We start from the raw sequence: 14,808 nt of genomic DNA, 5'->3' as shown, positions 1-14,808 counted from the left end.
GGGGGGAGGAGGGAACATTGACTCAGACCATGAGAGGCCTGCCTCGGGCATTTTCATGCCTTACAAGGCGCAGGTTGGAAGTCTGTGTGGGACGCCACTCCTCGCACAGACACTATAGTAAGATGTGTTTAAGTGCCTTGCTCAAGGACACAAACACATTGCTACAACTGAAGCTCGAACTAATGACCTTCAGATCACTAGACGAACGCCTTAACCACTTGGCCACGTGCTTACAAAGAATGGCGTGAAAACCAAAAACCATCCAGTGAGCAGCAGTTCTGTGGGCAAAAACACCTTTTTAATGAGAGATGACAGACGAGAATGGCCAGACTGGTTCAAGCTGACAGGAAGGCGACAGTAACTCAAATAACCACACGTTACAACAGTAGAGTGCTGAAGGGCATCTCTGAATGCAAAACACTTCGGACTTTGAGGTGGATGCACTACAGCAGCAGAAGGCCATACTGGGTTTCACTCCTGCAGCCACTTCATTAAGTACACTCCTGTATGTAATAAAGTGCCCATGGAGTGTATGTCCACGTAGTATTCTTTAGAAATAATTCACAGGACATTACTGACCCTATATGACCCCAGATAAAAACTCTTATCGTTCAAAATAATCATTTTAAAAAGTAGTTTCCAGATGACCAATAACATGGGTAGTGTTGCACCTGGTTCCTACGAGCCAAGACAAATAAAATGTCGGAGTGTCACATTATAAATGTCCGCTGTGTAAACCCAGTACGATGACAGTCCACGGGTTCCTCAAAGTAAAATACTACAATTACTTAGTGTGGATTAATAACAAATACTGTGAGAACTCAAATGTGCAATATGTTAGAAGTTAAAATGATTGAAGCTGGCTGCTTTCCACAAACCAATTTTCAAAGCATGGTGACACTTTTAATCCATCATAGATAAAAGACCTGAGTTTATTGGTTAGAAATTGGGTTATAGTTGATTGCATCAATTAATTCTTTCATTGCTGGTTAGAGCAATGTTATATAACCACTAATCCTTTCCAAGATCCTTTCCTTATGTGCCAAACAGGGTGCTAGTATTTGTAGCAACCATTACTCTGAATACTACCATTTGTTCATTACTCACTCCTTTAAGAAGAAAACATGTAAGTATGCACTTGATCTTACAAAACAAACATGGAATGAAACTTTAATATTACAGAAGTAAAAATATTTTCAAAATTGTCATTATGAAAGAGCATAATTTTGCAGAACGCACCCTATATATAACTGTAACAGGAAAATTCTAACAACACTGAAACTCTATGACCGAGAGATTCACTTTCAAGAATTCTTGAAAACTTATGATCACATTGTTATTTCTTTTATTTACTCCGATTGAATTCTTCTGCGCATTGGTTTGTTGTAAGTCTTTGTTATGTATAACTTTACATAAATTCTTTAGTATTCTTTATTTTCCCTGTAAATGACTGCAAGAAAATTAATCTCGGGTAATTATTAATGTTGGTCATTTTAGATAGCCCAGAATTGAGACCCAGTGCAGAGGCATAATTAGTTGCAATGGAAGGTATCAATTGGTCATGGTCATTCTTATTTTGGACAGTGGTGCTTGAAAGGGATGAGGGAATGAAAGAGGGCAAAGGAAGAAATAAATGCCATGTGTGCAGCAGACAGGAACCAGACCACAGATCCCTCTGCTACCATTGAACAGCTGGCATTTATCCCCAATCAGAATTTAACGATAAACATTTCCAATCACAAACAGTAGAGTACTTACTTTTAATGGATAATTTTCTTTTTACTTTTGGGCTATCATTCAAGAAAGGCATATTGGACAGGAAGCAGATCACCTTCCTGAGTTGGTTGTCAAAGAATAAGATGTATTTATTTTCAGCACAGCATGGTAACAGACCCTTCTGGCCTAAAGAGTCCCTGCAGACCTATTACACTCATGTCACCTACTGAACTGTATATTTGTGCAATGTGGGAGGAAACTGGAGTTCCTGGAGGAAACTCAAGTGGTCATGGAGAGAACTCCTTACAGAGAGCGGTAGAATTCAACCTGTTTTGCTGGTGCTATAATGGCATTATGCTAACTGCCATGCTAAGATGTGGCAAATGGAAGGATCCTTCAAGTAATTTGAGGCAATAAATTCTGTCATGCTTAAAGAAAAACAAATCAACAACTTATGAAGGTGCACATAAGAAGAGGTCAGAACGTAGTCATCAAAATTGAAGTTTTGTGGAGTGGTACCCTACTTCTCTTTACCTCTGGGAAGGAGAGCAGACATAAACCCTGAGGTTTGCAGCAATGAATCTGGATGATTTGCCATTACTGAATGACATTTTACCTGGCTATTGGGGTTTTTCCGGGACGTGGCCGGCGTGTTGGCATACGAACTGATGGAGGAACTTGTGTTGATGTCGTCAGTGCTGAGGTTGTCTATCGTGTCGCTGATTCCACTGCTGACAGAGCTGCTGTCATCCCAACTGAAAGGGAAAACCAGACATAGAATAAACACAGAATAAAAGAAGAACAGTAACCTCAGTAACCAGGCCGAACCCGATATCTCGAAGCCCATGTCTTCCGTCTCCTTCTTTCAAGTTTGCATTCAATTGCAGGTAGCCCAGAAATGAAAAGCTATTGTGGACCAGCAGCAGGTGAGGCTGCAAGGAAGTCCTGCAGATCAGTCTGATCAATTATTTTGTCCTGAAATCCATTCCCAATCACCTGCAATAAATGTGGGATGCAGCACTGGCAGGGTATTGTACTCTGTCTCTCAAATTCTAGAGTAACACACACAAGGTACCAGGAGGTCAGGCAGCATCTATGGGGGGGAATAAACAGTCATAGTTTTGGACTGAGACCCTTCATCAGGAGTGGAAAGGAGGGGGGTAAGAAGCCAGAATAAGATCAGGGGGTGGGGGGGGCGGTGGGGAGAGGGGGATGGGAGTACAACCTGGCCGGTGATAGGTGGAAAAGGTAAAGGGCTGGAGAAGATGGTATCTGAGAATAGGAGAATGGAGCAAGGGAGAAAGCGAAGGAGGAGGGGCACCAAAGGGAGGTGAGGAGAAGAGAAGGGGTAAGAGGGGAGCCAGAATGGGGAATGGAAAAAGAGAGAAGAGGGAGAAGGTTGAAATTACAGGTGGTTAGAGAAATTGATGTTCATGCCATCAGGTTGGAGGCTATCCAAATGGAATATGAGGCGTTGCTCCTCTAACCTGAGAGTGGCCTCATCGTGGCAGAGGGGAGGCTATGGATGGGCATGATAGAATGGAAATGGAGAGTGGAATTAAAATGACTGGTCACTAGGAAATCCTGCATGTCGCAGATGAACACTATCAGGGAGGAATTTATAAATATCTGTGTCACTATCTTACATTAAAACCTAACTATTGTTATTTAAAACATAGAAAAGCATTTGTTAAAAATCTCTTTCAATTTATAATGTACATGTTGATTCCTGCAGATGTTTTACTCTGAAGGATCTAACCTGTGATAAAAAGAAAACTGTCCCATGCATTAACTGAACATTCTGTGAAGGCACCAGGCAGTATTTTAATGAAAACATACAAGCAAAACATTGTTTTCAAATACACTGATTCCTCACTTAGCATTCATAATGAATTCACAGGAGCAAAAGCCCTATGGGAATTAATACACAAAAAATGGCCAAAAGTTTTATAATGGAGATGAGTTACAACGGTACTCCTGCACCACTAACCAGGTTGAGGACTCAGACCTCTGCTGGACGTCCTGCAGCAAGGACATGGTTAAAAGTAATTTTATTAGTGCACAGCTGTGTGTGGAGGGGATTCAAGGGTAATGAGGAAACAGGCATAAAGTGGACTTCATTCTGTGATCAGATCAGTTATGAGCTCACTGAAAGGAGAGGCTTGTTAAAGGACCCATAGCGAATTCTTCCCTTGTCTTAAAGTTCTCAGAGTGCTTCCTGAGGCTGCTTCTCCTGACTGTGTAGACATTGGAATATTGTGAACTGTTCTGGGTCCCTTATCTAAGAAAGGCTGTACAGTATTGGTATTGGAGAGGATCCAGAGGAGATTCACCAGAACAGTCCCAGTACTGAAAGGGTTAATGTATAAGGAGCATTCAATGACTCTGGGCCTGTACTCACTAGAGTTTACAAGAATGGGGGGGGGGGTGGAATCTCATTGAAACTGAAGGAATATTGAAAGACCCAGATAAAGTGGAAATGGAAAGTATGTCTCCAAAAGTGGGGGAGTCTACGACCAGAAGGCATGAGTTCAGAAAAGATGGACATCCCTTTAGAACAGAGATGAGGAGGAATTTCTTTAGCCGGAGGATAGTGAATGGCTGGGCGTCAAGGCCAAATCGTTGGGTCTATTTAAAGTTGGTTGACAGATTCTTGATTAATAAGGGCACCAAAGGTTATGGGGAGGAGGCAAGAGAATGGCATCGAGAGGGAAAATAATCCAGTCAGGATCAAACAATGGAGCAGACTAGATAAGCTAAATGGCCTAATTCTGCAACTATGCCTTACAGTCTTGTAGCTGGAGAGTCAAGAATGTTGTGGTCATGGTCTCAGGATATGTGATGGGTTATTTAGGGCAGAGCTGGGGTAGAATTTGTTAGGTGTGTTCAAGAAGGTTTCTTGACACAATATGTAGATAAGCCTACAAGAGGAGATACTGTACTTATCTGGTAATGGGAAATGAACCTGGTCAGGTGTCAGATCTCTCAGTGGGAGAGCATTTTGGAGATAGTGATCACAACTCTATCTCCTTTACCATAGCATTGGAGAGGGATAGGAAGAGACAAGTTAGCAAAGCGTTCAATTGGAGTAAGGGGAAATATGAGGTTATCAGGCAGGAATTTGGAAGCATAGATTGGGAACAGATGTTCTCAGGAAAATGTACGGAAGAAATGTGGCAAATGTTCAGGGGATAGCTGCGTGGAGTTCTGCATAGGTATGTTCCAATGAGACAGGGAAAGGATGGTCGGGTACAGGAACTGTGATAGACAAAGGCTGTTGTAAATCTAGTCAAGAAGAAAAGAGCTTACGAAAGGTTCAAAAAGCTAGGTAATGATAGGCTCGCAGGAAGGAGCTCAAGAAAGAAATTAGGAGAGCCAGAAGGGGCCATGGCGGACAGGATTAAGGCATTCTACAAGTATGTTAAGAGCAAGAGGATGAGACGTGAGAGATAAGCACCAATCAAGTGTGACAGTAGAAAAGTGTGTATGGAACCGAAGGAGATAGCAGAGGTACTTAATAAGTACTTTGCTTCAGTATTCGCTACGGAAAAGGATCTTGGCGATTGTAGGGATGACTTACAGTGGACTGAAAAGCTTGAGCACGTAGATATTAAGAAAGAGGATGTGCAGGGGTTTTTGGAAAGCATCAAGTTGGATAAGTCACTGGGACTGGACAAGATGTACTCCAGGCTACTGTGGGAGGTGAGGGAGGAGATTGCTGAGCCTTTGGCGATGATCTTTGCATTATCAATGGGGATGGGAGAGGTTCCAGAAGATTGGAGGGTTGCAGATGTTGTTCCATTATTCAAGAAAGGGAGTAGAAATAGCCCAGGAAATTATAGACCAGTGAGTCTTACTTCAGTGGTTGATAAGTTGATGGAGAAGATCCTGAGAGGCAGTATTTATGAACATTTGGAGAGGCATAATATAATTAGGAATAGTCAGCATGGCTTTGTGAAAGGCAGGTCATGCCTTACGAGTCTGATTGAATTTTGAGGATGTGACTAAACACATTGATTGTAGAGCAGTAGATGTAGTGTATATGGATTTCAAAAGGCATTTGACAAGGTACCCCATGCAAGGCTTATTGAGAAAGTAAGGAGGCATGGGATCCAAGGGGAAATTGCTTTGTGGATTCAGAATTGGCTTGCCCACAGAAGACAAAGAGTGGTTGTAGATGGGTCATATTCTGCATGGAGGTCAGTCAAGAGTGGTGTGCCTCAGGGATCTGTTCTGGGACGCCTTCTCCTCATGATTTTTATAAACGACCTGGATGAAGAAGTGGAGGGATGGGTTAGTAAATTTGCTGATGACACAAAGGTTGGAGGTGTTGTGGATAGTGTGGAAAGCTGTCAGAGGTTACAGCAGGATATTGATAGGATGTAAAACTCGGCTGAGAAGTGGCAGATGGAGTTCAACCCAGATAAGTGTGAGGTGGTTTATTTTGGTAGGTCAAGTATGATGGCAGAATATAATGGTAAGACTCTTGGCAGTGTGGAGGATCAGAGGGATTTTGGGGTCCGAGTCCACAGGACACTCAAGGCTGCTGCGCAGGTTGACTCTATGGTTAAGATTGCATCAATCGTGGGATTGAGTTTAGGAGCCGAGAGGTAATGTTGCAGCTATATAGGACCCTGGTCAAACCCCACTTAGAGTACTGTGCTCAGTTCTGGTTGCCTCACAATAGGAAGGATGTGGAAACCATAGAAAGGGTGCAGAGGAGATTTACGAGGATGTTGCCTGGATTGGGGAGCATGCCTTATGAGAATAGGTTGAGTGAGCTCGGCCTTTTTTCCTTTGACGGATGGTGAGAGGTGACTTGATAGAGGTGTATAAGGTAATGAAAGGCATTGATCGCGTAGCTAGTCAGAAGATTTTTCCCAGGGCGGAAATGGCTAGCACAAGAGGGCAGTTTTAAGGTGCTTGGAAGTAGGTACAGAGGAGATATCAGGGGTAAGTTTTTTTTTTAAGCACAGAGAGTGGTGAGTGCGTGGAATGGGTTGCCGGCAACTGTGGTGGAGGCAGATATGATAGGGTCTCTTAAGAGACTCCTGGACAGGTATATGGAGCTCAGAAAAATAGAGGGCTATGGGTAACCCTAGGTAATTTCCAAGGTAAGGATATGTTCGGCACAGCTTTGTGCCGTAGGTGTTCTAAGTTTCTAAGTTTCGAAAGACAGATAGATTAGAAAGTTAATTCCAGAAAAATGTAACATTAAACCTGACAGTTCTAAGATCCCATCATTTTTACTAATTCTCATTGGGAAAGGCCATCAGCTGACCACTGTGTGATTTTTGATCCACAGCTTTCTGAACTGCCCAGCAAATAACTAATGCTGTCTCTCTCAGTCACACCCTTTCCAGTGAATTACTAAATTCTTCAGACAGTGGGCCGTGAAGTTATGGCATTCTCTCCCAAAGAGCTTAGGCAATGGGGATGCTTAGGCAATGACTAAAGACAGAACTCAACAATTTTTTTTCTTGGAAATTAGGAAACTAAGGGAAATAGAGACGTAAGAATGTAAGACATAGAAGCAAAATTTGGCCGTTCAGCTCCGTCATTTGATCATGACTGATTTATTTTCCCTCTCAAGCCTGTTCTCCTGCCTTCTCTCTATAACCTTTGGTGCCTCTACTAATCACAAATTTATCAACCCCCGTTTTAGAGATTAGCTTTACTTGTCACATGTACATTGAAACATACAGTGAAATGCGTTGTGTTGTCATCAACGACCATGACAGCCTGAGGATTGCGCTGGAGAAGCCTGTAAAAGTCGTCACACTTGTAGCATGCCCATGACTCACAAACACTAGCTGTAGGTCTCTGCGCCATCTGAGGAAACCACTGCACCCAGAGGAAACTCAAGTGTTCACAGCGAAAATACAGAAATTTCTTACAGACAGCAGCGGAGATCGAACCCCAATCGGTGATCACTGAGGCTGTAAAACAATTGCGCTATCCACAATACTACCATGGGATCTATAATGTACCCAGTGACTTGGCTTCCTCAACCATTGGTGGCAATGAATGCCACAGATTCACCATCCTCTGGCTAGAGAAATTCCTCCTCATCTCGGTCAGCCAGGGGTTGAAATCAGATTCCTTTACTGAAGCAGATCAGCCATGGACTTATTTTTTCAGTTCTGCTCCTGCTTAGGGCGTGGTTATTGCCCACAATGGCAGCATTTAATGTCTGTGTCCCCATTCCTCCTGAGCTCACAGTTTACAGTCAAGCGCTTGATGTGTATCAAGTCGCGCATACCAGATGAGGAGAGATGACAGATTTCCTTTTCTGATTTACCTCAGTGAATCAGAGGGCTCTTACAACAAAGTGGTAACTTCATAATCACCAATTCTGAAACTAGCATAAATTCCAGGTATATTTAACTGCTTGAATTTATATTCCACAGCTGCCATGGAAATTGAACTCATGTTTTGAAATCAATAGTCTAGAATCCCGTCTGCTGGTCCAATCGTTCTACCAATATCCTGCTGCACCCCAAACCTGATAGGATCACAGAACTAGAAAGAACTACAGATTAATTCCTGCTTATACAGTATTTTTAGTATTATCCTGTACAGAACTCATCTGCCAAGAAAGGGCTAGGAGACAGAAAGAAGGGTTCAAAAATGTCATCTCCGAATCAGAATCAGGTTTAATATGACTGACAAATGTCATGAAATTTATTGTTTTGCAGCAGCAGTAGTGTATTACATTAAAAATACTATAAATTACAATAAGAAATAATATATAGTATAAATTAAACAAGTAGTGCAAAAAGAAAGCAAAAATAGTGAGGTAATGTTCATGGGTTGGTTCCCTGTCCGTTCAGAAATCTGATGATCTTAGTTAATTGTTACAATATGACAAATAATATGAAGCTTCTGGGACACCAAAAAGAATTGGCTAATACCCTTTCACATTGAGGAACACATTAATTTAATTCCTACTGAAGGCTCCAATTAACATTGATAACTGCATAGAATTCCCAGTCAATTTACTCAGTCAATTCAACCTCAATCTTTAATTCCAATTGCAGTTGTGGATACAATTGGCACCAGCTAACTAAAACATTCAGTGGCCACTTTATTAGGTACACCAGCTGGTTAATGCAAATATCTGATCAGCCAATTGTGAGGCAGCAACTCGATGCATAAAAGCACGCTAACACGGTCAAGAGGTTCAGTTGTTCCGCCTAAGCATTAGAATGGGGATGAAATGTGATCTAAGTGACTTTGAGTGTGGAATTATTGTTGGTACCAGACGGAGTGGCTTGAGTATCTGAGAAACTGCGGATCTCCTGGGATTTCCACGCACAAATTCCTCTAGAGTTTACAGAGAATGGTGTTTAAAACAAAAACAAAAAAAATCCAGTGAGTGATAGTTCTGTGGACGAAAATGCCCTGATAATGAAAGAGGTCATCGGAGAATCGCCAGACCGGTTCAAGCTGACAGGAAGGTGACAGTAACGCAAACAGGTACTCATTACAACAGTGGTGTGTAAAACAGCATCTCTGAACGCACATATCGAAGTTCGAAGTGGACAGGCTACAGCAGTGGAAGACCACACTAGGTTCCACTCCTGTACCTAATCAAGCGGCCACTGGGTGTACGTTTCAAATGCAACGCGAGGATATGGATGTCTCCTATAAAATCTCTGCAAAAGTCAGTCATGTTTCCAAAGGAGAGAAGACTTTCAGGTAAATGGAGTGTATGGTAATGACACCCACGGCTTCTCAATGGGCACATGTCCAGTGGATGATTTTTAAACAGGAAATATTCAGTTACAGCAAGGATTCAAATCAGCGTCAGCTGTAATGAGTTTTGTGCTGTGTTTTGCACCTGCAGTTAACAGCACAAACTGGGCCCCAAGTGTTTCATAAGGTCATATGGGTGCACAGTTGGAATAACAATCCACCCTCCTTTAGTATCTGGAAAGAACATTCCACAAAATTGGAATTTCAGACCATATTTAACATGAATGTGCACTTCATCTCAAATTAATTTTACAACTAAAACTATTAAATTAACATTCAGAAAATGCTAGAGGAATCCAGCAAGTTAGGCAGTATCTATGGACTAGAAAGGAAGGGGATTGAGGTTGTGCAGGATCCCATGTGTTTATATTAACATTCGTATTTAGTTAGTTCCCTCACGTGCAGATATTCTATGGTTCACATTCCATCCTGAAAAAGAACTTGATTTTCTGGCGGGTGTGGCTGTATTTGGAAATAAACATTACACACAATACAATAACCAAGGTGTCCAAGAATGACGTGTTACTGGTTACATTGCTAACATGACTAAAAACTCTTGGTATTTGAATTAAAGTGGTGCAGTCTCCTCGACATGCAATACTCCACCGATAGTTTGTTTTACATTTTACAAACATTAGATGAGGGAGACCTCCAAGAGGACTGCAACCTTGTCGTAGTTTGGAGGCTTGCAGCCTCAATGACCTGGAAAGTTATGCTGGACAGAGTCAGGGCTTTATGCCTTGGTAGGGCTATCCATACCAAACAGGTCAAAGGGTAGAGTCCAGACAAAGAGAGGTCCACTAGTCCTCCAGGGTTGGGAGTTTAACTCAGGCTAACAACTTTTTTACAGAAACAGCATGAAGAAACCTCTACATCTGAATGCCACAGTATTTGAGAGTCTCAACTTGCATTACCGACAATAGTGAAAACCAAGAGGAAGCTACTGACACAATGAAGAAAGCCCTGAACACCACCAAAGATGGAGGACATTCATTGCTGCCTGAAATGCCAGCAACAGAATGTCTAGTAAGAAGATGGGACAGAATAAGGTGCACTGTTTCTGAAATTCAAAGAAGATAGAACATTGGACCCATGGTGTTGTGACCCACTAATTAGACTAATGCCAATTTATTCCTCCGCTGGCATATGGTCCTGCATATCCATGTGCAGATCTCAGGGCCTCTTAAACACCTCTATCACATCTGGCTCCAACATCACTCTTGGCAGTGCACTCCAGGTAAAAGTCCAGTCCTGTACATCACAGTTTAAATGCATGCCCTCTGGTATTAAATATTTCCATCCTGAAAATGGATACCGGCTGCCTGTCTATGCCGCTGAGAATTTTATTAATGTCTATTAGGTCTCAACTCAGTCTCTGGTGCTCCAGAGAAAACAATATAAATTTGTTTAACCTCGCCTTACAGTACATACCCTCCAATCCATGTAGCATCCTGGTAAACTTCTGCTCCCTCTCCAAAGCCTCCAGATCCTTACTGCAGCAGGATTATCAGAACTGAATGCAGTGTTCGAGATGCAACCCAAGTAGAGTCTAACAAAGCAGCAACATAACTTCCTAACCCTTAAACTCAGTGCCTCCACAAATAAATATGAGCATGCCACACCCCTTCTTTACCACCTTACTGGCTTGTGTAGCCATTTTCAGGGAGGTATGAACATGGCAATACAGGAAAATTCAATTCTGGTTATATGAATCGAATCAACTTTATCAAGTTGATTTCAACATGCTGACAATCATAGGTTGAAACTACAATTTGCTGTAGTACCAGAAAAGCATTGAAATTTAGTCTACAACATAAAGGAATCTCAGCACATTGTCATCTCCACTGTCATAGTCATATTTTATTGATCCCAGGGGAAATGGGTTTTCGTTACAGTTGCACCATAAATAACTAAGTAGTAATAAAACCATAAGTAGTTAAATAGTAATATGTAAATATGTAAATTATGCCAGGAAATAAGTCCATGACCAGCCTATTGGCTCAGGGTGTCTGACCCTCCAAGGGAGGAGTTGTAAAGTTTGATGGCCACAGGCAGGAATGACTTCCTATGACGCTCTGTGTTGCATCTCGGTGGAATGAGTCTCTGGCTGAATGTACTCCTGTGCTCAACCAGTCCATTATGTAGTGGATGAGAGACATTGACCAAGATGGCATGCAACTTGGACAGCATTCTCTTTTCAGACACCACCGTCAGAGAGTCCAGTTCCATCCCCACAACATCACTGGCCTTACGAATGAGTTTGTTGATTCTCTTGGTGTCTGCTACCCTCAGCCTGCTGCCCCAGCACACAACAGCAAACATGATAGCACTGGCCACCACAGACTCGTAGAACATCCTCAGCATCGTCCGACAGATGTTAAAGGACCTCAGTCTCGTCAGGAAATAGAGATGGCTCTGACCCTTCTTGTAGACAGCCTCAGTGTTCTTTGACCAGTCCAGTTTATTGTCGATCCGTATCCCCAGGTATTTGTAATCCTCCACCATGTCCACACTGACCCCCTGGATGGAAACAGGGGTCACCGGTGCCTTAGCTCTCCTCAGGTCTACCACCAGCTCCTTAGTCTTTTTCACATTAAGCTGCAGATAATTCTGCTCACACCATGTGACAAAGTTTCCTACCGTAGCCCTGTACTCAGCCTCATCTCCCTTGCTGATGCATCCAACTATGGCAGAGTCATCAGAAAACTTCTGAAGATGACAAGACTCCGTGCAGTAGTTGGAATCCGAGGTGTAAATGGTGAAGAGAAAGGGAGACAAGACAGTCCCCTGCGGAGCCCCAGTGCTGCTGATCAATCTGTCGGACGCACAGTGTTGCAAGCACACGTACTATGGTCTGCCAGTCTGCCACTGGAGTTGAGTTGTGGCATTCTTATGGCTGGCCAGGATGCTGAGGATTCAATCCAGAAGGCACACACTTGAGCACACAGTCAGTGCAGTACGTGGAACAGCTTCACCATTGAAGGTAGTGCCATTAAACTCAGAATATCTTCACACCCAAGTATACTTAAATGCTACTAACATATTATTCTAAACATAGAGGAGCTCTTCTGTTGTCCTGGCCAATAATTATCCATCAACAAACACAAAAAAATCTTTTCCCATTTCACTATATTTGTTAGATCTTACCAGATACACATGACAGTTGTTTTCTTACCTAATCGACTGGAAAACAACTTGGCAGACGCTGAGGTGGTGAAAGGTACTTTTGAATTATTTATAAACAGGAGCACAGCAATGCCTCCAATATGGATGCATCAGTCACTGGAGGCAAAGTGAATGTTTGCACATATTCAACAAGGGTACAAAGTAAAATCCCATTTCACTCCAGGTAGGCAGAGCCTTTGGCCTTTGCACAGTTGACTCAGATGAACCTTCGACTAAGGCAGTGGCCAGAAAATTTAAAGGGTGTGTTGCACTTTTATGGACATTTTTTTCCTGCTGGTATTGTAGATTTAAGATTGCAATCACTGTGCATTATTTCTCACTGGTTTTTCATGCCAAATTGAATAACCCATTTCAGCAATGTGGGCACGTGTTGTTTGGATATGTTTCATCAATTGCAGGTGATGGATTATCCAGACTTGAAAGGTATTTTCCAGGAAGTTACATTGACATGGCAATTTTAATGCAGGAAATTGCTCATGGTGCTTGACAGGTGTGTTATTGAAGTTCAACACCTGACATACAGTATAAGAAGACAAATTGAAATTAAACTAAAATTTGGAAATCAAAACAGAAAATGCTGGAAACACTCAACAGGTTAGGCAGCACCTGTTTCGGGTCCAGGACGTATGAAAGTGGCACATGAGTTCTACATAGCAGAGAAAGTAGGCAGGGTGATGAGAATAAAGTGAAAAACAATGGAGCCGTTAAAATAGGATTAGCAACACATTGCACAGACAGAGAGTTTTAATGTCTGTGGTAATATTATATAGTCTAAGTATACAAAAAACACAAAAATGAGGAAAAAATGCAGGCAAAAATGGCCTCTTTCAAATGTCAATTTATTCTTTGTTTTCCTCTATCCCACTTGCCCCAATAGCCCTTCTCTTCCACACTACCCTCTCAACCTATCCAGTATCCCAACAATTCTCCCTCTCATTCCCCTCCTAATCTATTTCCCTTCATTTCATGGTCCACTATCTTCTCCTATAAGATTACATCTTCTTCAGCTCTTTGTCACCTCCTCCGGTCACCTCTCAGCTTCTTACATCATTCCCACTCCCCCACCCCCACCTACCTACCTTCTCCCTCTCAATTGCATTCACCTATCACCCAACAGCTCTTGCTCCACCCACTACCACCCCCAACCTTTTTAATGGTGCTATACCCCTTCTCTCTTTCCAACCCTGAAGGCCCAAAACATCAACGGTTCATTTCTCTCCAGAGATGCTGCTGGTCCATTTTGTGTGTTGCTCTTTTTTGCTTTCTGTTTGTAAGACAGCCAGTCATTTTTGTCTGTGAGCATTTTTCCACTCCATTTTCTTTACTGTCAGTTATATAACATTACACAGACCATTCAATATCAGCAATACATTATACAAACAAAATTTGTGATATTAACTACTCCATTGCTTCACCTTGTCTCATTCTCCTCCACACCTTCTCTGCTACCGAGACTAACTTATTTCTCTCTTTCTCAATTCTAATGAAGGTTGCAGGTCTGAAACATTACAGTTTCTCTTTCTGCAGATGCTGCCTGACCTGACCAACTGAGTTTGTCCAGCGTTTTCTGTTCTGAGATACAAAAGTATTAGAACCAGAAGTTTGGATGAAGAAAATATAAAAATCCTCCTCTGGAAGATCACAGTGATAATCTATACATGAAGCCAGAAGAAATGGGGGAGATCTTAAATGGATTATTTGCATTTATAATAACTCAGGAGACAGACAGAGAGTCTATAGTAGTGAGACAAAGCAGCAGCGAGGTCATGGACCCTATACAGATTACAGAGGAGAAGGTGTTTGCAGTCTTGAAGCAAATTAAGGTGGATAAATCCCCATGGCCTCACATGGTGTTCTCTCGAACCCTGAGGGAGGTTAGTGCACAATTTGCAAGGGCCCTGGCAGAGCCGCTATTAAATTGAAGAATAGCTAATGTTGTTCCGTTGTTTAAGAAGGCCCTAGGAATAAACCATGAAATTATAGGCTGGTAAGCCTGACATCAGTAGTGCTAAAGTTATTGGAAGGTATTCTATGGGACTGGGTATATAAGTATTAGGCTAAACAGGGACTGATTAGGGATAGTCAACGGGGCTTTGTACATGTTAGGTCATGTCTAACAAATCTTACAAAGTTTTTTTGAGGGAGTTA

General features: G+C 42.2%; 1 protein-coding gene across 12 annotated transcripts in view; it reads right to left on the bottom strand.

Moving 5' to 3' along the window:
• The window catches only part of nav2a (neuron navigator 2a), a 1,052,051-nt gene that overhangs the window by 132,579 nt on the left and 904,664 nt on the right, over window positions 1-14,808 (bottom strand). For all 12 annotated transcript variants that reach the window (XM_063061719.1, XM_063061711.1, XM_063061712.1 and 9 more), the window contains one exon: window positions 2,333-2,471. In XM_063061719.1, coding sequence (XP_062917789.1) covers window positions 2,333-2,471 — 139 coding nt within the window. The remainder of the gene's footprint in view (window positions 1-2,332; window positions 2,472-14,808) is intronic.

This window comes from Mobula hypostoma, chromosome 11 (assembly GCF_963921235.1).
Source record: "Mobula hypostoma chromosome 11, sMobHyp1.1, whole genome shotgun sequence".
In the NCBI taxonomy this organism is placed as follows: domain Eukaryota; kingdom Metazoa; phylum Chordata; class Chondrichthyes; order Myliobatiformes; family Myliobatidae; genus Mobula; species Mobula hypostoma.
Note: the sequence above shows the minus strand (reverse complement) of the source record. Positions and strands in the feature narration are given on the sequence as shown.